This window comes from Cervus canadensis, chromosome 2 (genome assembly GCF_019320065.1).
Source record: "Cervus canadensis isolate Bull #8, Minnesota chromosome 2, ASM1932006v1, whole genome shotgun sequence".
NCBI classification, from domain to species: domain Eukaryota; kingdom Metazoa; phylum Chordata; class Mammalia; order Artiodactyla; family Cervidae; genus Cervus; species Cervus canadensis.
The window spans coordinates 30358817-30384948 of NC_057387.1; the positions used below are offsets into that span (position 1 = coordinate 30358817).

Consider the following 26132-nt stretch of genomic DNA (forward strand, 5'->3'; position numbering starts at 1 on the left):
TCCCCCATCTGCACCCAGCACAGGTGAAGAGAGGCAGAAGCCAAGTTCACGATCATCCCAGTGGAGGAGGTAGGTGTAGCAGTGGGTGTCGCTGTGAGGTGGAGACTTCCTCCCGGCAGAAACTCATCAAGGATGTGCCTCCTCGACTGAGCTCCCTGCGGCCGGGATGGGCCGTGGCCTGGCCTCCAGGAAAGAACAGACTCCCCACAAGATGCACAGCCTTGCCCCTACCAGAGAGGAAGGCAGAATCAGACAGGGGAGCTTGGCTTGCACTTATCTCTTGGCTCCTGGAGGAGGAAATGAAGGCAGCAATTAATTGTACAAGGCGGGTGGTTTGTGCAGCTTAAGTTCAGATAAAAAGTTTAATTATCCCTAAGCCCTAATACAAATTAATTAGCCTTCCATATTAGGAGGGTAAGCTTTCCTGCTCTTGCCACAGCCCAGACATCACTGCGGATTACCGAGGATGTGCTGGGGGGGAAGCAGTGAGCCCAGAACCCCACCAGGTCAGCGGCAGACCGCTGGCTCCACCCTGGCCCCAGCTGAGGGCTGTGAGGGTCCTAAGTCTGGGGTGAGCACCACAGCCCCCTGTATCTTGTGTGTCACCTCCAGGAGAGGCTTTTCTTGTCCCTTGTTTTTCTCCACCCTCAGAGCCACAGTGGGGGGTGGAGGAGGGGAGTCCTTATTTGCCTGAAAGACAGAAAAAAAATAAGGCTATGGCTTAGAAAAATTTTTTCTAGGCCACGACATTTTCTGTTTTTTTTTCTTTCTTCACCCTTTCCTTCCTCGAAATTCCACGGAGAAAATAGGCCATCATGGCCATAAGGACTTAGAGAATCACTGTTAGCTCCAGCACATCAGTGTTCCTGCCCAAGGGGCCCCAGGAGGGTCTGCAGGCAGACAAGGGGCACTGCCCATCACGATCATCACAGTCCTAATAGCTGTTACCTAATGAGTGTTTACTAAGGAACAGGAATTTCATCTTTGCAACCATATTGCAAGGAATGTTTTCTTCATTAACTCACACATTCGATCAACATTTATTGAAGTGATTTGAGCAAGGGAATGACACACTTGGATCTGCATTTTAAGACTATGGTTCTTTGTGAATTAAAGGAGAACAAAGTGTAAGTGAGGTGTCTGGTTAAGGGGCTTTCACAGAAGTTCAGTCTAGAAACCACAGTGGCCTGGACCCAGGGTTTATTTAATAAACGTCTATAAAGTTCTTAATATGTGCCAGAATTGAGCCTTTTACAAATGGTAACTCATCTAATCCCTCGCAACAGCCCTGTGAAGTAGGTACTATTATATTATCAGTCCCAGGAAACAAGATAAAGTAATCTGCACAAAATTCACCCAGCTCACAAGTGATAGAACCAGGACTTGCCCCAGATAGTCTGCTGCTCAGAGTCCACACTTTTAACTGCTATGCTATACTGCTGCCTCTGAGGGAGCAGAGATGGCTGAGAAGGGGGTAGGCTCCAGCTGACTCCTCAGAGCCTCTCCCACCACCACCCTCTCCCTCGCACAGCCTCATCCACTCCCCTGGAGAAGCAGGATCTCACAGACAGAGCAGGACAATGTAAACAGACCAACCTGGGTTTTAACCCAGGCAGTTTTGCCTCTGACTACCTGAGGACCTTGAACAATTCACTGTCCTCTCATCTCTAAGGAGGGCTAAGCTTACTTGGCGGGGCTTTCGTGTGATCTAGTGATGCCAAAGTGCCTAACATATGCCCCAGTACACTGTTCCCTTTCATCTTTCCATTCTCCATCCCTACTTCTTTAAAGCCAAATGATCCCGTTCCTTTGATTGTTTCCCCTATGAATTCCAGAAACTTCATCATCTCTCCCTCTCCTTTCTGGACATGACCCAGTTAATCAATGCCCTATAGAATACGTAGTGCCCAGAACTGCACACAGCAGCGGAGAAGCGGTCTGCACCAAGGAGCAGAATCCGTGCACCCACTCCTTTTTTCTGGTCCGCGTACTCCCTTCCGTCCAGCTCAAGGCGGCGTGAGGTCTTGAGCCGCTGCGTTACACTGGTGGCTGTGTTAAAGTCAATTCCCTCAGTGATTTTTAACTTGGATGGCTTTTAAGCTGCTCTCTCTCATCAGCTATACAAGTCATTGATTATTTGAACCAAAATGCTGGTGTTGTCATTTATCTTTGTTGAAATTAATCTGGTTGATTTCACCCATGATTACAATCTGCTAAAAATCCTTTTGACTCCTAAAGACCTCAATTTATAGTAGTGCTGTCATTTAGAAATTTGAAGAGCTTGATTAAAAATAATCAACCCTGGCAGCTCAGCTGGTAAAGAATCCATCTGCAATGCAGGAGACCCTGGTTCGATTCCCGGGTCAGGAAGAGTTGCTGGAGAAGGGATTGGCTACCCGCTCCAGTGTTCTTGGGCTTCCCTAGTGGCTCAGCTGGTAAAGAATCCTCCCGCAATGCGGGAGACCTGGGTTCGATCCCTGGGTTGGGAAGATCCCCTGGAGAAGGGGCTGGCTTACCCACTCCAGTTTTCTGGCCTGGAAAATCCCATGGACTGTACAGTCCATGGGGTCACAAAGAGTCGGACATGACTGAGTGACTTTTCACTTTCACTTTCATAGCCACATCATCACCAGCATCATCATCATTGTCATTGTCTCAGGATCCAAATGGAAGAGGGTTAAACAAAAGCAATAATTTGTTGGTGTGCAGAATCAAAAGAAGGCTTGCACAACTTAACCACAGGAAAGGCAAAAGTAAAGCTGATCCTCTCCAGGAATTAGAACAGGATCTCAGACCTCCACTAGATTTCCCTTTTCATCTCTCATCTCTTTCTACTGTCAGCCTGCTTCATTTCTAACTACAATCCGGCTTTTCCCCATGGCAGAAAGCACGGCAGCCAGTAACTCCAGAGCTTTTTAAGTTGAGTTTCAACTTCTTTGAAAGAGATTGATCTGGTCTCAAGGGTAAAAATCCAGGGGAGGGAAAAAGTTGACTAACACCATCAGCCAACAGTATAAATGCAAATCAAACTCACAGTGAGAAACTAAAATGAGGGTTACCATGTGATCCTGCAATTTCACTCCTGGGCATAAATCTGTAGAAAATGCTGATTAAAAAAATGCACACACTCCAGTGTTCATAGCAGAACTATTCACAATAGCCAAGGCATGGAAGCAACCTAAATGTCCATTGATAGATGAATAGGTAAAGAAGATGTGGTGTGTGTGTATACACACACACACACACACACACACATATATAATGGAATATATATATATATATATATATATATAGTGGAATATTACTCAGTCATAAAAATGAATGAAATAATGTCATTGGCAGCAACACAGATGGACCTAGAGATTAACATAGGAAGTAAAGTAAGTCAAACAGAGAAAGACAAATATCATATAATACCACTTATATGTGGAATCTAAAAAAATGATACAAAAGAATTTATTAATAAAACAGAAATAGACTCACAGACATGGAAAGCAAACTTATGGTTAATAGAGGAGACAGTGGAGGGTGAAGAGGAAAAGACAAATTAGGAGTTTGGGATTAACATATACATACTACTATGCATAAAATAGATTAAAAAAACAAGGACCTACTGCATAACACAGAGAACTACATTCAATATCTTGTAATATCCTATGAGAAAAGAATCTGAAAAGAAATATGTACATTATACATATATATACACACACATATAATTGAATCCCTTTGCTATACATCTGAAACTAACACAACATTGTAAATTAACTATACCTTAACTATACCTCATTGTAAATTAACTTTACCATTTTAAAAAATGGGTAAAAAAGGAAAAAACCATGAGATACCACATCACACGCACTAGGGCAGCTAGAATCAAAAGATAAAGGGTAACAAGTATTGGTGAAGATATGGAGAAATTGGAACACTGATTTACTGGTAGTGGGGTTGTAAAATGGTACAATTCCTCCAACTGCTAAACATAGTAACCACATGTCCAAAATAAGGAAATCCATGGAGGCAAAGAGCAGACTAGTGGTTGCCTAGGGCTGAAGGGTGGAGTGTGGAATGATCACTACAGGATGAGTACTAAATTTCCATTAGAGGTGTTGAAAATGCTCTAAAATGCTCCCCAGTGGGAGCAGGGATATTGGGGAAGGCTTGTAAGAATATAGCAGCTCCTCTGAGACCCTGCTCTTCTGGACAGAGTTTATGTCATAATGGGGAGGGGAGGGGATCAGTTCCTATGAGTGAGTAAGATATTAGCAGACGAAATATTGGATACCCTCCGCACTGGCTATTCATAGAGAATTTACATTTACCCAGATAAAGCATCGAGGGCTTCTTCTGAATTATCTCATTAATTATCACAACAACCTTGTAAGTTAGGTTTATAAAACCCATTTATATTGGTAGAGGTTCAGGTTACGTAACTTCCCCAAGGACATTTAACTATTTAGTAAGTAACATTTGGCTCTGGTTCAACCCCAGATCTGAAGCCAGTCTCCTTTCTCAATCATTAGGCCACACTGCCTCCTTCTGGCCTGAAATGAGTAAAAAATTCTGGAATGCACCAGTGTAGACCTGAATTTAGATCCCATCTTCATTTCATTTGCTTAGTACTCTCTCACTGAAGGACACCCTTCTAACATGAAAACCAGGAACTTTCTTCGCTGTCCTGGGACCACTGTTGGTCGTCTTTTTTGTTGTTGTTGTTGTTGATCATCTTTGAGAAGGGCCGGAAGACTCGAGATGGTTGCTCAGTGCCTGCTAGCCACGCTGCTATCCCCTCCCTGTTCCTCCAGCTCGCCCAGTGTGTAGAGAACTGGGCAGGAACACGTCACGATGCAGTCCGTCTGTAGCCGGTTAACCCTCTCACAACAGGAAATAAGGGTCATCTGGCAAGACGTGTGCTTAGTGAACCAATGAGGCTTATTTTCCAAGTGCTCGCAAGCTGTCCACTTAATAATCCACTCTCAAATTCTGCCAGGAATTGGTTGACAGAATCGATGGATGCCAAGCCTGCTGGTCTGTGGTTCCTTAGACCGTCTTTCCCCTTCTTTAAAGATATTGATACTTTAGACTCCTGGGATTTCTCTGCAGCATCATGATTTCTCAGCCATCATGAGCAGTGGTTCTGTAACACCATCTGCACATTCCTCCTGTCTCCTGCAGTAGGATCCAGGTGGGCCTGCGATGGGAATCCACTGAAGACAGCTGGCCACTTGCCTGCTCTCCACTCCCCTGCTTCAAGCTCTGGATACTTTTTCCTCCACATGTGTCCCTGCCTTCCCAAGATAAAGCAGGTTCTCCTTCGTGGAGAAGGCAGAAAGCGCATGGGAGTTGCATTGGTCAGCTTTCTATCGTCTGTTCCAGCAGACCATCTGCCCAGCAGATGAGTGACTTTCCTTTCAGTGGCGAAAACAACCTCCCTGTTGTCCTTAGCATTTTTCACAACCTCAATCACTGAAATGTAGCCTTCCTGACACTGTTCTTACAAACTCCCACCATGCCTCATTTTCACCCATGGTCAGGTACCCAATGTCCACCTTTCAATCATATTATCTAAAAATTTCTTCATCACTTGGATGGTTAGAACTTGGAACAATCAGCTCATCAGCAACAGAGACCATAGTTTTCAGAATGCCTAGGTAAAAGTGAATCTATTTATTGTTTGTAGAGCAGTACACGTCACAATGGGGCTTCGCAGGTGGCTCAATGGTCAGGAATCTGCCTGCCACGCAGGAGACATGGGTTCAATCCCTGGGTCAGGAAGATCCCCTGGAGAAGGAACTGGCAACCTACTCCAGTATTCTTGCCTGGGAAATGCTATGGACAGAGGAGCCTGCCAGGCTACAGTCCATGGGGTCACAAGAGAGTCAGACATGACTCAGCAACTAAACAACAACAAATACATCACAACAGAATTATGACCTTGGTTACTTATTATCTTCATTTTTGAGACAAGGAAACTGAGGCCCATAGTCACATTCCCCCAAGGTCACACTGTGATTTCAGGTGGAGCTAGGTGAGTCTTATCAGAGCCAGGTTCTGGACCACTTATCTGGAAGCCACTCCTGAGCATCATGGCAGAGAAGGCAAACCTAGCATCCGTGCTCCCAAAGGAGCGCTCAGTGGTGTGACTGAGACAGCTTGAGCCAGAACAAAGGGCCTTGACACTGAAGAAGAAGGAAGAAGGGTGTTGAGAATCTTAAATGGGGCCATTCATCCAAGTATGTGTCAACCATGGCACACCTTTGACCAAGCCCTTAGGGTTAGGGGTGAGAAGTTCACAGTTCTGCAATGGCTCCCCCATCGCCTTCCACAGTCTTTCTGGACCCCAGGACACCTGGGTCCTTCAGGACAAGTGACTTGGAGCCTCACAATTTCAGCAGCAACAATTCCAGGTCACCCTAAGGCTGTTTCTGCTCCGGACACCCAGAGGGCACAGAGGTGGGGAGAGGTGGTGGTTCTGGCTTTGGCCAAAGGAGTCATCACAGTTCTTTACCTAACGTGGCCTTTAAATGATCTCAATAAAGAAGAGGCTAAACACTTAACTGCGGCTGAGCATATCTTATTGATTGGAGGAGAAGGCTCTGGCCTGTTTGCCTGGGGCTGAGCAGGAGCCAGGCCAAGCCAGTCCCAGGAGGTGGCTGCCAGGGTGTGAAGTACTTAGGAGAGTTTCTCTGAGCTCTGAGAGGGGCTGGCACTGTCCCAAAGTGTCTTCACAGCTTAAGGGGCTGAGTTCTGGAGCTCATAGACCCCTTTAAGACAGTGGGATGATGTGAAAAGACGAGAAAGCAGGAGGTGGGGGTTTTGCTCCCAGCTGTACCCAAACATGAGCAACCCACTTCATGCCCCTGAGCCTTGACTCCTGCATCTGTCCAGTGGTCATCGGGGTTCCAAGTTCACAGGGTTCGTGGAGCTTATGTGAGTCAAATGTGTAAACATGCTTTGTAAATTATAAGTTTTCACATAAACAGAAGGCGGTTTACTCTTTGTTATTTTTATTACCATAAGAGAAATCGTGTTGTTCTGCTTGAAACTTGTCCATGGCTCCTCTTTGCACTTGGAATGGAACCCGTGCTCCTTGTGGGGGGCCCCTGGACCCCGCATGGTCGGCCCTGCCTGGCCCCCACCTGCCACCTCAGTCTCCTTTTGTAGAACTCCCCACCTGCCCTGCGTGCCAGTCCTGCTGGCCCTTTCATTGTTCCCATAACAGGCCAAGCCCCTTCCTACCTCAGGGCCTCCGTCCTGTCTATTCCCTCTGCCTGGTAGCTCTGCCCCAAGTGTGTAGCGTGGCTGGATTCTTTACCTTCAGGTCTTAGCTTAAATGTTACCTCCTCAGGGAGGCCTTTCTGACCACACTTCCCCAACCGTGCACTGCACCATCTCTATTCTCTCCCTGGAAAGAGCCAGAAGTTACAATGTTTTTATATATTCACTTAAGTGTTATGGTCTTCCCCTGGAAGGAGGCTGTCTCTGTGAACAGAAGGACCTTGTCTGTTTTGTTCACTTGCAGATTGTATCATAGTACCTGACACATAGTTCAGTTCAGTTCAGTTCAGTTGCTCAGTCTTGTCCGACTCTTTGCGACCTCATGACTGCAGCCCACCAGGCTCCTCTGTCCATGGGATTTTCCAGACAAGAGTACTGGAGTGGGGTGCCAATGCCTTCTCTGGTCCGACTCTTTGCGACCCCATGAATCGCAGCACACCAGTCCTCCCTGTCCATCACAAACTCCCGGAGTTTACTCAAACACATGTCCATCGAGTTGGTGATGCCATCCAGCCATCTCATCCTCTGTCATCCCCTTCTCCTCCCGCCCCCAATCCCTTCCAGCATCAGGGTCTTTTCCAGTGAGTCAACTCTTTGCATGAGGTGGCCAAAGTATTGGAGTTTCAGCTTCAGCATCAGTCCTTCCAATGAGCACCCACGACTGATCTTTAGGATGGACTGGTTGGATCTCCTTGCAGTCCAAGGGACTCTCAAGATAGCAGGCACCTAAATAACTGTCAGATGAATGAATGAATGGGTGAATGGGTGAATGATTAGCAGGGGAGCCTGATTGTTTCCCAAATGGCCCCTCTTCCTTACACCTGATTGTCTTCGTCTTTCAGATATGGAGACATGGTACCCAAGACGATTGCAGGAAAGATCTTCGGTTCCATCTGCTCGCTGAGCGGTGTCCTCGTCATTGCCCTGCCGGTCCCTGTGATCGTTTCCAACTTCAGCCGAATTTACCACCAGAATCAGAGAGCGGATAAACGCAGAGCACAGAAGGTAAGCCTCAGACCCGGAAAGGGGTAGGCCACACCGAGAGGGTGCCCTTGGCCTTGTGCCTTGTCACACAGAGCTCATGGGAGAATCCCTGCACAGATGGCCTCTGGCTTTGGAAGGTAAGCAACCCTAGGTGCCGCCCCACCTACCAATGTCCTGCATGCCAACCGCGGTCAGCTGCGCAAGGCTACAAACTCTCAGTTACCCACAAGCCAATGTTCTCCTTGTGGATATTCTGTGCAGTTTCCTTGGGCCCTGGCCACCCCTCCTAGACCGCAGCTACTTACATTGGGCAGCGCCTGGACTCCTCCCTTCCACAGCCAAGAGCTTGCCGGGGAGCATAATCACTTTTCAGAACCCTGTAATAGCCTATACCAAACAGAGGGACAAAAATAAATTTGCTAAAAAGAAAAATGAATACTATGAAAGGAGAACATTCTGAGGCCATTGAGTTCAGGGACAAATTGCACAGCGGGCTTTAGTCACCTCAGGGTATCGTAGGATAGGGCATAGAACTGCCCTTGACAGTCAGGAAACTAAGCATGCGTCCTGGAAATGTTTCCAGTGATGTCCAGTGAGCACGCCTTAGGGAGGCTAGGCAAGGCGAACAGGATGAGGAAAGATGTCTGAAAGTTTTGGTGTGCCCAGAGAGAAGCCTCCTTTCCTGACGGGCCTCCACCTCGTGCTCTCAGCCAGCTGTAGTTCACCTGCATTTTTTGGACATCTGGCTATTGAAGGTACTTGGACCCAGGGGGCAGTTTTTCCTTTCTCTTCTGATCTATGCTGAAATACTCCCCCTTCAGCAGCATCTCAACCTCCAGTGGGGTACCATCAAAGCCTTTCTGGGTACAATGGAGTGGGAGGACCTGAAAGAGTCACTTAGGGAGGCCTGAAACATTATGTCCTTATTGTATTCTTTCTTCATTCATTCATTCCACACATGTTTACTGAGCACCTACTATGTGCCAGGCCCCATGCTGTGCAGCTGGGTTACTTCCTCACCACGTGAGCCTCTCTTCTGGCCTTGCTTTTGCAGAGATAACCCCCCAGTGGCGGGGCTTCCTTGACATATCAGAGGGATCCAGAATTTCAGAACACATCTGTGTATGCTGATTGAAACGAAGTCTCAAAGATCATGAAAGTTAGCTCTGAAATGTAAAATGATTTGCATGTAACAATACTTAATGGGGGTTTCCCTGGTGTCTCACTGGTCAAGAATCTACATGTAATGCAGGAGACCCAGGTTTGACTTCTGGGTCGGGAAGATCCACTGGAGGAGGAGATGACAATCCAGGCAACCCACTCCAGCATTCTTGCCTGGGAAATCCCATGGACAGAGGGGTCTGGCAGGCTATAGTCCATGAGATAGCAAGAGTCAGACACAACTTGGTGACTAAACCACCACCATACTTAATATATATCACAGTTATATAAGAAATCCAGTTGGTCCCCACTTCCAACATCTCCCCTCTTGTGTGCCCCTGTGGTCATCTCCTTGCCCTACCATCTCCCTCTGCCTGTGCAGTGATATACTTCGACTTATCCTGACTGGGGTCTGTGATGTCAGCCCGCCTTGGGTTGATCTACAGTCCTCTCCATCCCCTCTGGCACCAGTTTCTACCTCTTCACCCAAGGTCAGGGCTTCCCCACCCCCATCCCCTGCGAGCCAGCCCCAAAATAGAAGTTTTATCTCTTTCCCCATTCAAGTCAGCTGGCAAGTGTGAACAATAACTACATTCATTATGCTGTCCTTAAAAGAGGGGCAGGAAGAAACTGGGATCTCTTTTCCAAATCAAGGAGCCTAAAGCCCTGAAGGGCCAGGGGTCCTATAGCAATGGCAACCCCAGCCCCCCACCGCCCACCGCACCCACCAGGCAGGGCTGACACAGGGTTTTTGAAGAGCAGTAAAGGTTCCTGGAATCCTCAGCTCTCACACCAGCCCACAGTAGCCCCACTCTAGCAGGGCTTCAGCCGCCCCTGCACCCCCTTCCCTTCTGTGCTCACGCCCTTACCTGCTTCTTAGAGCATCTCGTCTGCTATCATTTTGCCCTCTGCAAAGAATGCTGTGGGGCCATTTCTCCACACAACTTTACAGAGTTCATCCCATGTGATTAGGATACATGAGAAATCAGCCTGGGCATCTTCCTCCTTCCAGCCCCTCAGGAGAGAGTCCCTCCCTCTGCTTCCCTCCTCCCTCTCCCTCTTTGCTCTCCCTGGAAATCAAAGTAAATATTCATAGTGTTTTCATCTTGCCTGGATACTGTCCCTTCTCATGGTCCACTCAGCTCTGTCTCTTTTACCTTGGGCTTCTTGTGAGAAGGGAAAAAAGACACCACAAGAATACTGCTTGCTTCCAGCCCCAGGTCTATCACAGCAGTGAGGCAAGGCAGGCAGGTCAGGGGACTCAGTGGGGAGTGGAGAGATGGGCCAGGAAGGGGGTCAGGGGAGCTGATGACAGCTCTCAGCTCAGACTACATACTCAGGAGTCATGAGGGTAAGCACTAGCCCATGTGCCTCGGGTGGAAAGGAAAGGACCAAAAAGTTGTTATCCTTTCCCATCATGACTGATTTGCTTGGGATTATTGCTTAAAGGACTCACCTGGGTCCTTTAAGCCAGGTGAGCTGGAGATCAAGGAAGGAGGCAGTGGACAGAGAGAGGGGAGCATCTGAGTGGGGATTTTTATTGCAATAAGTATAGATACACATGTAGCTATACAATTATCATATCCAATGCATGGGCATTGACATAGCTACAACCCACCAAGCCTATTCAGACTTGCCCAGTTTTGCTTGCACCCATGTGTGCCTGTGTGTGATGCTTTATACAGTTTTATCACCTATGCAAGATTACACATCCCCCACCTCAGTCAAGATACCACACAGTTTCAATACCACAAGGATCCCTGTATCTCTTATAACCACTCCCCACAACACACCTCCACCCTGTCTCTAAACCCTGGCAGCCATTTATCTGTCCTCCCTTTAGAAAATGTTTTCATCCTTTAAATGGTATATTAATGGGCTTATATAGTAGATAACCTTTGGAGATTGGCTTTTCCCATTCTGTTGTAATTTCCTCGAGATTCATCCAAGTCAGGTGAATCAGTAGTCTATTCTTTTTCTTTGCTGAGTAGTATTCCCTGGTATGGGTGCATCCGAGTCATGATTAACAATTTGCATGTTGAGGGACATTGGGTTATTATAAGTAAAGCTGCTGTTAACAGCCACTTGCAGGTTTGTGTGTGAACATAACTTTTCTTTTCTCTGAGATAAATGCTTAAGAGTACAATTGCCCATGGTCTCTTTTGGCTTTTCCAATTCTCTCTCTTTCTTCTTCTGCCTCTCCCAGGGCAGAGATGTCGATACTCATGCTCCAAGGATACCTGGCAGCCAGGCAGCTAGGAAGTACTTCATCGTGAAAGTCTTCTAGGGTCCCACAGAATTCTTGAGCTTATTAGCTTGTACCAGGAACTGTCCCCAGGGTGGCAAGATCCTCCATCCTGACCTCTCCTCCAAACCTGGAATCTCTACAGCTGTTGAAAATGCAAGTTTTGGGCTTTGCTCATCAGGTTAAAACTTGCCTGAATGGAGCTGAAATTTAGGGAAGGAGAGGGATGTTATGGAAGCAGCATTGGCCTGAAGGTTGGAAGATCTGAGCTAAAGTCTGGCCCTGAAAAAAATCCCTTCCCCTCACATCCTCCATTTCCTCGTCTTTATCTTTTTTTTTTTTTTCCATTTCTTTGTTTTTAAAACAGCCTAGATGATCTCCACATTCTTTTAACTCTCACACTGTACTTCTGGCCATAGAAGAGAGGGAGGCTGACCAGCCCACACAACGACTGAGTCTATCACAATGGCTTTTTTAACGTGGATTTCTGGCCACCTGTGTAGGATCATCTTCCTTGCTGGGCTATCACAAGCCTCACTTGAGCAAATACTCAGTGCAAAGCTCTGTGCTAGGTGCTTAAGATAAAAATGCGCATAAATCACAGACTCTGGCCCTCAGGAGCTCAAAGTCAAGCCAAAGTCCTCACCAAATTACATGTGCTGGGTAGTGTTCTGTAAATACATTGCAGACCTCTTTATCCTGTGTGGGAAATGATTAAACGATATAGTGCATTTGATATGACAATCTGTTGCTTTAATAGAGCCCAGGGTAAGATAAGATTAAAAGAAGTGCCACAGAGGAGAGCAGGAGAATCTTTCATCTCAAGAAAGTAATGAAGACAGAGCCCAGATACAAGAAAGGTCTGGCTCTAAGTGGTGCAATCAAATTATATAAGGCTATAATGAGCTTGACACAATTGGATTTCCATATGCAGCTCTCAACACCCAGCACTCACCCAAAACAATAACAGCACATCCTCACATGATGGAGGACTTGGGTGAATGCAGACATGGAGCTGAGGGGAGAGGTGGAGCCGGATCCCAGGGAGGAGAACTGTCCTGCAACTTGAATGCATGTACTTTGCTCAGAGAGAAGAGGAATGAGGGGCTTGCTTACCGCCCTTTCTCTCCCAGCTTCCTCTTTTCATTCTCGATCTAGAGGAAAGTTCTTTCTCAGATTTATAGGCAGATCTTCCAGGCTCAAGTGCTGACCTCTTGCCCATATTTAGAAACCAGGGAAGGTCGTTGACTTGTCCCTGCAAGGACATACTGGCCACAGGGGGACTTCCCAGGACACGATAGGTATCATGTGTTCTTCGTGCTTCTGTTGGGAGCCAGAAGCCAAGTCCCTGGCCTCCTTTTAGTAGATGAGCCAGACCAGCAGGACACTTGGAGGGGACACTTGCCCACGCTGGGGAGAAGGTGACAAGAAGTGAAAATTACCACAACTTTTCAAGGACGCCTCTGTTCAGAGTCCATGCTGAAGTTAAGTGCGGATTTTCCCAGAGGCAGGAGGAAGGACCCCTCTGGCCTAGAATAGGGCTGTCAGTCCACGTGGGCTTCTCTGCTTCCTGGAGCTGGGTCTAGATCCACAAGAGCCCAAACGTGAAGCTGCATGTTTTTAAACCAGCAGAAAGCCCTCTACCCATCCCTTCTCCCTCCCAAAGCCTCTTTCCTGTTAGGCCTCACTCTGCAGTTGTGCTGCTGTCATGGTGACACCGATTATGTTTATTGGGAAGGAGAAGAGAAGCCAGCCTGTGCAGCATGTCCCGCCTCTCCCACGGCCTCTGCAAGCAGGAGAGATGAGCATGCATGGCTGACATCCCATACAGTCTTCCCGTGGGATAGTGCTGCAGGCCTCCCAGGATGGAGCTGGGGAGATTTCCGGTGCCATAGCCAAGGCTGGGGCTTTCCTGGTGGCTCAGACAGTAAAGAATCTGTCTGCAATGGGGGAGACCCAGGTTTGATCCCTGGGTCAGGAAGATCCTTTGGAGAAGGGAATGGCTACCCACTTCAGTTCTCTTGCCTGGAGAATTCCATGGAGAGAACCGCCCAGCAGAATACAGTCCATGGGGTCGCAAAGAGTCAGACATGACTGAGCAACTAACATAGTTCAAGCTAGGGTGGTGTATGGAAATATGTTCCATTTTGCCCTCTCTCACCCACAGTGGGCCCTTGTCACACATACATGCATCTACATTCATTCCCATAGACGTGCACAACAAAACAGACATATAGAGACATACCCCAAAGACAGACACACAATTGTAAATTCATCTATTGATTTACAACTTACTAGGCACTGGAGAGACACCAGTGAACGAAACAAAAACTGTGACCTTCGAGGAGCTTGTTTTTTTATTTATTGGGGTATACTTGCTTCACAACATTGTAACTAGTTTCTGCTGTAGAGTGAAGTGAATCACCCATTTGTAGACACATTTCCTCTTCCTTCTGAATGTCCCTCCCATCTAGGTCACCGCATCACATTGAGTAGAGTTCCCCACACTATACCGTAGGCCCTTGTGTGCATGCGTGCTAAGTCGCTTCAGTCGTGTCTGACTCTGCGACCCCATGGACTGTAGCCCACCAGGCTCCTCTGCCCATGGGATTCTCCAGGCGAGAATACTGGAGTGGGCTGCCACGCCCTCCTCCAGGGGCTCTCCCCGACCCAGGGATGGAACCCTCTATGTTGCCTGCATTGGGAGGCAGGTTGTTCCCTACTAGCACCATCTGGGAAGCCCCCACAGGCTCTTACTAGTTATCTATTCCAGGCGTAGCAGTGTACACAGGTCACTCCTAAATCTCCTAGTTCATCCCACCCCCTTATTTCCCTGCATGAGGTCCATATGTTTGTTCTCTACGTCTGTCTCTTTATTTCTGCTTTGCAAATAGGTTTATCTGTACCATTTTTCTAGATTCCACATGTATAGCCAGACCTTGAGGAGCTTTACATTCTGGTGGGGGAGAGAGACAGTAACAAGATAACTATATAAAACATATACTACCCCCTCCCAATGGAATGGGGAACACATGTAAATCCATGGCTGATTCATGTCAATGTATGACAAAAACCACTACAATATTGTAAAGTAATTAGCCTCCAACTAATAAAAATAAATGGAAAAAAAAAAACCCATATACTACCTTAGTTATGAATGCTAAGGAAAAAATAGAAAGACAGGGAGGAGTTGAGGGCCACATGTACACACTCCCTGATTTTCTCCTAATTAACTGGTATTTGGGCACCTGCTGAATGCAGGGAGAAGCACTGGACCCTAGGGGAGAACCAGGGAGCTCTAACATGTGCTCCTTGCAAAAGCCTGCAGTCTGGAGATGAGAAATACCCTGATGCAATACTGAGTGGATAAAGGTCATGAAATTTGGGGGAAGGAGGGAGGACTTTGATGAGTAATAGTCCCCCTCACTCTTTTATCATCTCTGTCAATCACAGAAGGCCCGCCTTGCCAGGATCCGTGTGGCCAAAACTGGCAGCTCCAACGCCTACCTGCACAGCAAGCGCAACGGACTCCTCAACGAAGCGCTGGAGCTGATGGTAGGTGCCCCGAGGACCTGGGGCCGGGAGGTGGAAGGGAGGACGAACTTGGTTTCTCCTCCTGGGGACAGCAGCACTTCCGCCCCAAAGCCCCAAACTTTCCCCCAGTAGCAGCCCTCTCTACATTCCTCTTCCATAGGGTTATCATTGTATCCCTAAGCCAGTTTTAGCTTAGGTGCCCCTAGCCAAACACTAACATGTTCTAGGGTGACCCTAAAATTCGGTTCATCCAGATTTTTCTGGCCCCTCCTCCCTTCTGTGGAGAAATGAAGGAGATGGAGAGACGGAGAGCCACCAGCTTTTCACTCAGTATCTCTTCTTTTCTTCCTAGGGCACCCCAGAAGAGGAGCACATGGGCAAGACAACCTCACTCATCGAGAGCCAGCACCATCACCTGCTGCACTGCCTGGAAAAAACCACTGTGAGTCCCAGCCCAGCGCCACCTCCTTTCTCATCGCTGACCCCTGACCCTTTTCAACAGTCAGAACTTACAGAGTGTGAACTCTACCCACATCCCCACCCTGGGCCCAAGCTTCAGAAGTCAAAGTCTGTCCCCTTAGAACAAAAGAGTAGCGATGAGGTCTCTATCAACCCTCAGAAGGAAGACCCTAAGGGTCAGAGGCCAGCTCTGCCCTGCAGTGGCACAGAGGAGGCCATTCCCCTGGGCTTTCCACACAACCCCTCTATCTCCATCCCCATGGCCCATTTCTTAGTTACTGAGGCCTAAGGGCTGAATCTATCAGCTTCTCAGTTCTGATGGGCATCACTCTTCAAAAGTAGGGCTGAATTTATAACAGATTGCTACAGGACCGCAAAGAACGTCAACTTCTATCCCAACCCTGGGGCTAGATGGATGGAATTTGTGAGTCCTTCTGCTGCCTCCACTCCACTTGAAACAGGAGACAGTGAATGAAAGAGGCAGTGCATATATTGCTCTAGCCAGCAATTTTACCAGTACCACCCATCTTAGCCACCCTGCAATTCTCAGGGAATTCAGATTCTGAAAGGCTTATTGTTAAAACAGAGTCATGGCTTAGGGTGCCCCAGCTGGAATGTGGAATGATGCTTGTGCCTCACCAACAGGCTGAAAGGAAGGGCAGTGGGGCCAACCCTGGACCCTTGGCAAAAAGTGTTAGAAAGAGTGGGGAGGGAGGAAAAGTCAGGCTGGACAACAAAAGAGGGACAAAGGGAAACTTTCCTGTTTCTTTCTAGGATCTCCCCCCCAAAAAAGCCTATAGTCAGGGCTCAGCACACTAAGCAGGGAACTTTCTAATTCTCAATATTCCATATCCTGGCCTCCCAGATGTGGGGGGAACAGATATTAGATGACTCTTAGATGAGACAAAGGGAGGCACTGGATGGCAGCTGAACCCAGTGAGGACTTCCAAGGTGGGAAGGTACTCTGAAAACCCTAGTTTCCAGGATTTATTAAATATTTCATAGAGTCAAGAACTGTATGTGCATATCTAGAATTCTTCTCAAAGATTCAGAGCTTGCCAAAGAAATAGGCCTGGACCCAACTGCCCTTTCCGAGTTGCATGCGCTGGGGGGAATGTGTAAGTTGAAAGGATTTGGGTGAAATTTAACATTGGGTTTGAAGGGATGGAATGTTGGCATTGAAGAAATGAGATCTTGGAATCGAGGGATGGAATGCTGGCATTGAAGGGATGGAATGCTGAATTTGGGGGAAAGAATGTCAGATTGGGGGTGGAGTATATTGGGATTAAAAGATGGAATGCTGGGTTTTAGGGGAGGAATGTTGGACTCCAAGGGTGGAATGCTGGGACAAAGGAGGAAGAATGCGGGGAGCAAGGGTGGAATGCTGGGATTGAGAGACTGAATGTCAGAACTGAGCTTGGGAATGCTGGAATGTACAATCAATGGTGTTTTTATCTTCTGTTGGCATGTTGTCCTGTAGGGGTTGTCCTATCTTGTGGATGATCCCCTGTTATCTGTACGAACCTCCACCATCAAGGTATAACTTTTTAAAACTTTGATTGATGTTTCTCTCTCTGATTCCTCTGAGTCTGTGGAGTCTCCTTTTTTTACCCCCTGGTCTGGTTCTCTGCATGCGCTGTTGATTCTTCCGGGGCTTATCCCACCTCTGCCATCACACCCAGTACCAGCTCAGGCTTCCAGTTTTCTTGTGCCTTTCTGATTCCCTTTTTTGACCTCCCCAGGGGCTTGGAGGGGTGGTGGGACATGGCACCAGTGTTGGTATCCTGTGAGTGTCCATGTGCCACGTCTGTCTATGCCCCCACCCCCCAACTCCACGGGAACTCCTGGTATTGGCTGTCGGGGCTGGTCTCTCTCTCTCTCTCTCTCTCTCTCTCTCTCTCTTTCTCTCTCTCTGAACTCTGTTCTCACGCTATTTCTCTTCAGACTTTCTCCTCACTCTGGCAGCCTGGGCCAGATTGTTCACACGAGATGTTTAGTCACCTTGGCCAAACAACCATATTATAGTCATCCTGTGTTGCACTCCACCCTATCCTGATGGCCTCCATTGAGAGTCTGTTAGCATCCCCTCCCCGTGCTGACACTTGACCTAGGGAATCCTGTACCTTTAGGTGTATTAAGGAGCCATACCCCATAACCAGCTTCCCTGGCAGCTCAGTCAGTAAAGAGTCTGCGTGCAATGCAGGAGATCCAGGTTCGAACCCTGGGTTGGAAAGATCCTCTGGAGAAGGGAATGGCAACCCACTCCAGTATTCGTGCCTGGAGAATCCCATGGACAGAGGAACATGACAGGCTACAGTCCATGGGGTCACAAAGAGTCAGACATGACTAAGTGACTTTCACTTCAACCCATAACCAGGTGAGAAAAAATCAATCATCAAAAGAAACGATAACTCTTGACATTGTGACCCCATTGGCCTTCAAGAGCAAAGCTCTCCCAATTCTGTGAATAATTCAATGCCTTTAAAATCCTGGGTCTCATGCTTACCCAGGATTCATAAGGATCTCACCCAGTAAAGCCAGAAAGAAATAACCTAGCACACCCACTACTCATAGTCAGGGACTCCTTGCCTGCTGCCCCCGGTGGGTATCCTGTCAAAGCCTACAAAGTCAGGCAAGTCTTTGCTTCTAGCTCTGAGGATGCCACGAAATCCCTCCATATCCTCTATATCCCTTCAGCCAAAGCCGCAGATGAAGTACAGGAAACATTGTGATTTCATGACTGCAGTCTCCGCCCTTCAGTCTGATGACCAGGGCTGCCCATGGGAATCTCTTCCTTCGTTCCTTCGAGGCCTGTGGGACACCCCCAGGTCCGGAACGCTTCTTGGTGCTCCAGGCAGCTGGGCACCCTCCTCTCAAGGGCCAGAACAGAGCCAGGCAGGGTGCTGGGTCTCCTCCCGCCCCCGCCCCCACTTCCTATCTCTGTCTCTTACCTGTTCGCCCTCTGCTCCCCACAGAACCACGAGTTCATAGATGAGCAGATGTTTGAGCAGAACTGCATGGAGAGTTCAATGCAGAACTACCCGTCCACGCGGAGCCCTTCCTTGTCCAGCCACCCGGGCCTCACGACCACCTGCTGCTCCCGCCGCAGTAAGAAAACCACACACCTGCCCAATTCCAACTTGCCGGCCACCCGCCTGCGCAGCATGCAAGAGCTCAGCACGATCCACATCCAGGGCAGCGAGCAGCCCTCCCTCACCACCAGGTGGGTGGCTCCCGTCCATCCTCCCTGAGGCTTTCGGGCACTCTCTGGGCTTCCCCTGTGGCTCAGCTGATAAAAAGTCTGCCTGCAATGTGGGAGACCTGGGTTGGATCCCTGGGTTGGGAAGGTCCCCTGGAGAAGGAAAAGGCTGCCCACTCCAGTATTCTGGCCTGGAAAATTCCATGGGCTGTATAATCCGTGGGGTGGCAAAGAGTCGGACATGACTGAGCGACTTTCACTTTCACTTTCACAGAGTGATGCCATCTCTGCGTTAGGAGAACCCTGGGGTCTTCAGCCCTCCCTCCCCCATATCTAATGCAAGGGCCTCCCCCAACTTCCTTCTCATCCTCGCAAGTTAGCCCAAAAGTCCCTCCTATGCTTTGGAGGATACTACAGCATGTTTAGGCCCAACTTGGGGGGCGGGGTAGATATGAGAAATATTTATAACAACAAAAATCCAAAAATGACCTACCTGGTGCAGAGAATGGATTGTTTTCTCAAGAAAGTAATTTTCACAATTAGACATGGCTTATCCCAGGCTAATTTTGCATCACAAAGTGACTCTGCTTATATTTAGGCCCCTTCCCACTACCTCCAATGAATTGCAAGGAATTCAGGGGAAGTAAAATCAAGTGTCACAAATGATAGGAAAATAGTACACTGGAAGGGAAAATGTATACTCTGAATTCCAAAGCCCAATATGCATGACTTTTGCAATTTGGGGTAGTTGAGTAATAGTCATCAGAATGGATAATTACAAGCCAAATACCTAAAGCAGAGATGGAGGGACACCCAAACCACCTCCTAGTTACTATAAGCTAGACATGTAGAGGGTCACAGAAGCTTTGGGACACTAGCAAGATGAACCATCATCAACTCACTCTTTTTTTTTATCCTAGTCGTTCCAGCCTTAATTTGAAAGCAGATGACGGACTGAGACCAAACTGCAAAACATCCCAGATCACCACAGCCATCATCAGCATCCCCACCCCCCCAGCACTGACCCCGGAAGGCGAAAGTCGGCCAGCCCCTGCCAGCCCGGGCCCCAACACGAACATTCCTTCCATAGCCAGCAATGTTGTCAAGGTCTCTGCCTTGTAAAACCACTGGACAGAGGGCCAGTGCAGGTAGTGGGAGTGAAGGGGGCTGGCATGTCGGTGGGTGGCCACTGGGACCACTCCCTCCCCCTTCCCCACTATTCCTGCCCGCCCCGTTGCGCCCCTAGCACTGAAACTTGTGCCTGGAAGAGAAGGAGGCAGCGAAGGGGCACGTGAGGTTCACTGCTGCTGGCGTGGACGCAGCCCTGAGCTACTGCATCTCGCTGGGGCCAGAGGAAGGGAGGACGGGTGGGGGTATGGATGGGATGTGGGGGTACAGGCTGTGAGCCAGGACAGGGCCCAGAGGGGGGGAGCCTCAGACCAAATAACAGATGTTTCTGGAGACCCCAGTGAGGAAAATACAAGACCAAGAGCAGCACAGAGGCCGAGTTGTCACATGCAAAACAGGAAGAAAATATAACACTGTGTATTTAAGCGCCTTTTTCAGGGCTCTTAATGGATAATATTTATCATGGGAAAAGGTGGAAAACAAAAACACCAACGGAGTTTTGTGAAATGTTTTTCTCCATGGACCCAATACCTTTGAACCAAAACAATGCATTTTGTGAGGGTTTTTGTTTTTGTTTTTTTCTCTCTCCTTTTATAGCAAAAGCTTTTAGGCTAAGAAGTCAGTTACTGCTGAGTTCTCTCTCCGTTCCCCCAGGTAGGTGAGGTCAAATGAGTCTGGGCCCCACTGCCCAGCCGACCTGCACAGAGCAGCCAAGTGACCACACAGCAACACTCACCCTCTGTCTGTCCCCGTCTGCTTTGTCTCTGTACCTCTCCGCTTCACCCCCTGGGTGTTTTTCTCTGTGTCTAGCCATCTGTCTCGACATGGACCCCAGTGATCCTGAGACATGTTAAAGAAGGCCTTCTCCACTGCCAAGCACCTACAGACTCATGCCCGGGAATTCTATTTATGTGAATGCAGTGGTGGAGGAGAACAGAACAGAGCAAAAATGGGCATTTAGGGATGAGGGACATCTACCTTAAAGAGCAGAGTGCTTCCCTTGTGGCTGGAACCACTGGTGTTTGAAGTCTGCATTTCTGGGGAAGAAAGGAAATGACCAGATTTATCACATTGGGATCTTGAAAAAAGAAACAGCCAGCTCCGGAGAGGCACAGAAAATTCCAGCGTGTGCCAGTGGAGAGAGAACAGAAGAACCCAGGGCTCCCAGCGGCAGCCGGCCCTTGCGGCACCTTGCTCTGTACCCTTCTTTCAGGACCCACCATAAAGCCCATTCAGAGCTCTGCCAAAAGGCTCCATGAGCAGTTAACCGCCGAGAAGGCAGTGGTATGGGGACCAAGCTCTGACTTATCTCATACCTGAGGCAACTCCCACGGAGGCTGCAGAAGGTTAAGTCTGTGTGCCTCACGAAGGATTCTCCAGAGTGAAAGCAAGTAAGAGATCATAGATGATTCTTACGTGGTCTGAATGGTGCCTTGGGGTCTGAAGAGTCTTCAGGCCAACTGTCCCTGAAGATAACTGAAATGGGGGAGAAGCCTGATCACCTCCCTGAAAGTGAGGAAGTATTTATTTCCGGAGAACCTAGACCACACTTCTGTGCAAGTGGTTTGTAGCCGGGTGGGGCTGGGAACACTATTTCTGGAATCCAATCAGTTTTCACTGCTTTTAGCAGAGCAGATGGGCCTTGGGGTTAGTGACAAAGCTCTTACCACCCTTCCCAACCTCTAGCTAGCCTATTGCAGTCTCTCTAACCTGGATTCTGAGTTACAGGAGTTCCTCAGGAACTCTTTATCCATTCAACAACTTAGTGATTAGCTGTTTAATCGTAGACCGAGAATTTTTCTGCCCACCAGAGGCATCCAGATGAGTTTCACTAGCCGGGAACCTAAAAATTACCTTCATTGGCTTCCCTATGACCCCAGCTCTACTGACCCTGCAGAAGGAGAAAGTCAAAGGGTTGTGAGGTGGCACCTAACCAGAAGGTGAGCAGAAGGGCAGAGGAGAGGGAGGCTTCTACTTTATGCTGTCCTCATTGGTCACTGACTGGGTCCTTTCTCTGGGTCTGACCTCAAGGATTTCCCCCTGACCTGAGAATGGGGGTGATTCTGGCCCTCTGAGCTCATGATAGAAGTAGGCAGAAAAGCTTTACAACTACAGAGGAATTCGTGTGTATACACAAACACACAACAACCTAAACACACTTGGGAATAAGTACTTCAACCCATTCATGGCATACATATGTCTCATCAGGAAACGCAGAGGACTGGGCTGGGCTCCATTTAAATGGCAGGCCAAGGACTAGAAAAGGAACTTTTCTCTTGAAAGAATGGACAAAGTTAGGAAGGTCTAAAGTTTCTAAGTATGTATCATGAGAACTGAATGGGGTAAAGGATAAAGAGGTAAATAGGAGCATGGTTACATATACATACGAATGAACTGTGTTTAAGAACAGATCATCACAAGGTTAGAATAATGACTGCTCCAACCTGGGACCTGTTTGGTAGTGTACTAGGGGAGCATATTAGTGGTTCCCATAAAAATTAATGAAGAAATTTTAAAAATCATATCCCAAATAATTTCCTGTTGTTTTTTTGACCCTAATGAACTGAATGTTTTGTATCCCTTAAATTTCATTTCCAAATCTTACATTATACCAGGTCCTAGATGACCACTAGACTAACCCCTTCAGCTCCATCCCTCAGTAGCCTTAGCCAAAGATGAGAAATCCACTTCACTCAAGAAAACGGAATACAGCCAGAAGGGCCACTACTGCTAAAGGATATTTGTAAGTAAACAAAAAGGCCAAATGTGCCACGTCAGTTTAATGTCTAACTCAATGGCCAGTGACTGAAGAAATGGGATATTATCAGGGTTTCCAGGGGACAATGGCTTTCTGGGGAAATGACTTGAGCTTTCATAGTTCTATCATGAACCACTTCAGCATAATAGAAGAGTCACAAAACTACCCATTCAATCCTATTTAACATTAGGGAAGGTTAAAAACAAACCAGTAGGCTACATTCAAATGAATGGAAACTTAGAAAACATGGAATTAAGAGTATATAAAACTAGAAGAAATTAGAGACTATCTAAGTCATTTTACAGTATAGGCTGATGCTAAGTGACCTGCTCGAGGTCATGAGGTCATTTAATGAAAGGGCTGGGATCAGAACCCAAATCCCTTGAATATTAGTCTAATGCTTTTTCCATTACACGCATTGCCTCTCAGCAACGATGCTCAGAGAAGACCCATCAGAGTTTACTTGCTATAACTAGAGACATAGTCATGTGTGAATGCCAATTATTACTTGGACACAAGCCCTTTGAAACCACCTGACTGTACCAGTATAAAACATACCTTGGAAACCACCATCCGCTAGACAGAATCAGCTAAGGACTATCAGTTCTGTCAAAAGCAGGTGAGGAAGTGTACAGTCATGTTTTTTCAGTCCAATGCTGTCTTTCCAATGCCCTCAATGAAGAGAGAGCTATGACATTTTAAAGCATACTTTATGTAGTCTTTAATCCTTTCTACAACCTCTGGTGGTAGTAGGTCAAGAACTAAATCTTTAATTCACAGAGGGGAAAACAGGCAGAAAGAAGCTGAGTGACATTCAAATTCACATGGCAAGTTAGTGGCAGAACTAAGATTGCAATCCAGAGCTTAGACATCTTGCCCTGGGGTTTTTCCCTTGACATCATCTCAGGCTTGCTTATATTTTTAATACTTGGATTTTCAGAACCATCCTGAGCCAGGACCTCCAGAAGCACACTGTGTACTATTCCTCCTTCATCCCTTCCTTTCACTACCAGTGTCAAGCTCAAGACTAATTGCATAGAATCCTGTTCAGAAGACTAGATATTCTCAATGATAGTTGAATACATGAGTCTACAATCATACAGGAGGATAAAGTCAGCAAGTAGAAAAGTGAAAGTAAGAAAAATAAAAAATTTGAACAGAAATTAAAATGGCCAGTTAATGATGATTCACAATTAACAAGCATCAATTCATGGATATGCTTGAGGACCTGACCCAGTTTTCAAACGATGATTCCTGCAGTTCAAGATCATGTCACTTTTTAAAATTGATCTAAACCTAGATGTTTAGGCTATTAATGAATTCTAGTGATCCAGGCTCCCTCACTTCAATTACCAGGAAACTACAAGGCATAAACATCCTAACACTGTTAATCTAAGGCAATATTAGTTTCCCTTCTCATCTAGTTGGCATGGTAACCATAAGAGAAACCCAAAAGACTATTTTCCCTTTCTGATTTCCTTATGAAATCTCAGTAAAGCTTTAAAATGAGTGAAAGAAAAATGTTATGATCCGTCACCCTTGGAGCCCAAACAGCATCATGATGAGCATCATTAGGACTAAGAGAAAGTGGATCAGAAAAAGAAACAGCTTTAAAGGGGTTCCTTTTGAGTCCTGTTTTCAATTCAGAATGTTCTATGTTTTTCTCATCAAGTGTGGGAATGAATTTCTCTTAGCAGGTTTCTCAACTACACTGGCTGATGTCACACTAACCAGTGTAGGGCACTGACCCAAGTCCTGGGGGGCTCCTTGGGCCAATAGACTATTTTACAAACCTGGGTGGTGGGAGGGATGGTATATTTTTGATAATCAGACATTCCAATGTAATGTTTTCCTTAGAGGTCACCCTCCCCCATTAATGTTATCGTGAAAAACATCAAGTGTGTTTTTTTCTATTTTCATATAATAAATGGGCTTTGCTTACCAACATCACAATGGCAAAGAAGAAATACTGTACAAAACTGCAGAAAGATAAACATGTGAAATCTTTCTATGGAAACAAACAAACAAAAAAACCAACTCTTGAGTTTCCTGTTGTCTTCTTTTGAAACTGTAGTGCATATGTTAAAATGTATATCATTTGCAGTATTGAGTCATGTGCCACTGCTGTACCTGATGTATCCAATCTGGATTAAACAATGTGCCACAAAATGATTATGACTGTTTATTTTAATACCTGTATTCTCCTGCTATACATTAGAAAATAAGGGTAATTTGAACAGAGACTTTCTCCCTTGCCAGAAAAAGTCACAGAACCTCAGAAGGCTGCTTAAGCTCTAGTCTCATCTTCCCTTCCCCATCCTCCCTCAATGCGAGCAACTCCTTTATGAAATCCGAGACGTTATTGCCTGCTTGGATACTTTAGTCATGGGTGTTCACTAACAGGGAAAGCATTTGGTTGCATTTGTCAACAGCTCTATTTTGAGACTCAGCCCTGCATTACTGAAAGAAAATAGGCTTTTATGTATCTGCATTGGTTCTGCTGAGAATACACTGAATATCTACCATCTAAACCAACATCTCAAACTAAAACTCAAAATTAAATGCTATATAGAGTATAGCAAAAAGCATTAGAGGACAGAGCACACATTCAGGTTCTATCATTTATATGACATCACATCAGTTTCTGTGTGTGTGTATGTGGTCACACCCCGCAGCTTGCGGGATTCTTAGTTCCCTGACTGGGGATTGAACCCTTGTTCCTTGCAGTGGAAGCATGGGTCTCTTTAATCACTGGACTGCCAGGGAAGCTCCCAGTCTCTTCTCTCTTGGCTTCAGTTTGTTTCCTCATCTTAAAAATGAGGGGATTGGATTAGATACCTTGAAGATCTGTTCTTAGTAATTCTGGTTTAGGTAGTGAGAGCAACTGGCATTTTCACATTTCACCATAATGTGGCAAGAACAATGGGAATTCTTTTGATTTCCCCACAACAGCCATTGATGAAAATTTTAAGGTTAAAGCAAATGAAGGTTTGCTGTGTGTAAATATAAAGTAAATGTAAAAAATGCAAGGTTAAAGCAAATGTGTGATGCCAGAAGGCCCTGAGTTGGCTGTGAAATTCATTTCTATCACTAATGTTCATAGCTTTATCATCCACTAGGTGTCACTACAGATCCACAGTTCAAATAATCTGGAGAAAAGTAATGAAATCAAATGCATGGTGAGCAATATGTGCTTTTTCATGAAAAAAAGGACTAAATGTTAACTGGGGTATACATGCTTGTTCACAGAGACACAAAACAATAAACATATTCTGTCAAAATGAGAGAACAACCCAGTAATGGAGTTCCAATGTCAGTTATGACTATCAAAAATATAATTTTATTTTTTAAGATTAAGATAGGGTTATTTATGAGGGAGAAGGAAAAAA

General features: G+C 46.7%; 1 protein-coding gene across 2 annotated transcripts in view; it reads left to right on the plus strand.

The window, feature by feature from the left end:
• Positions 1-24912, plus strand: part of KCND3 (potassium voltage-gated channel subfamily D member 3) — a 236842-nt gene extending 211930 nt beyond the window's left edge. The window contains exons 3-8 of one of the 2 annotated variants that reach the window (XM_043460324.1): positions 8118-8280; positions 15119-15220; positions 15552-15641; positions 17139-17195; positions 18634-18881; positions 19778-24912. In XM_043460324.1, the coding sequence (XP_043316259.1) occupies positions 8118-8280; positions 15119-15220; positions 15552-15641; positions 17139-17195; positions 18634-18881; positions 19778-19979 (862 nt within the window). In that variant the 3' untranslated portion in view covers positions 19980-24912. The remainder of the gene's footprint in view (positions 1-8117; positions 8281-15118; positions 15221-15551; positions 15642-17138; positions 17196-18633; positions 18882-19777) is intronic. The other variant, XM_043460325.1, reaches the window with a different exon arrangement.
• The last annotated feature ends 1220 nt before the right edge of the window (positions 24913-26132 follow it).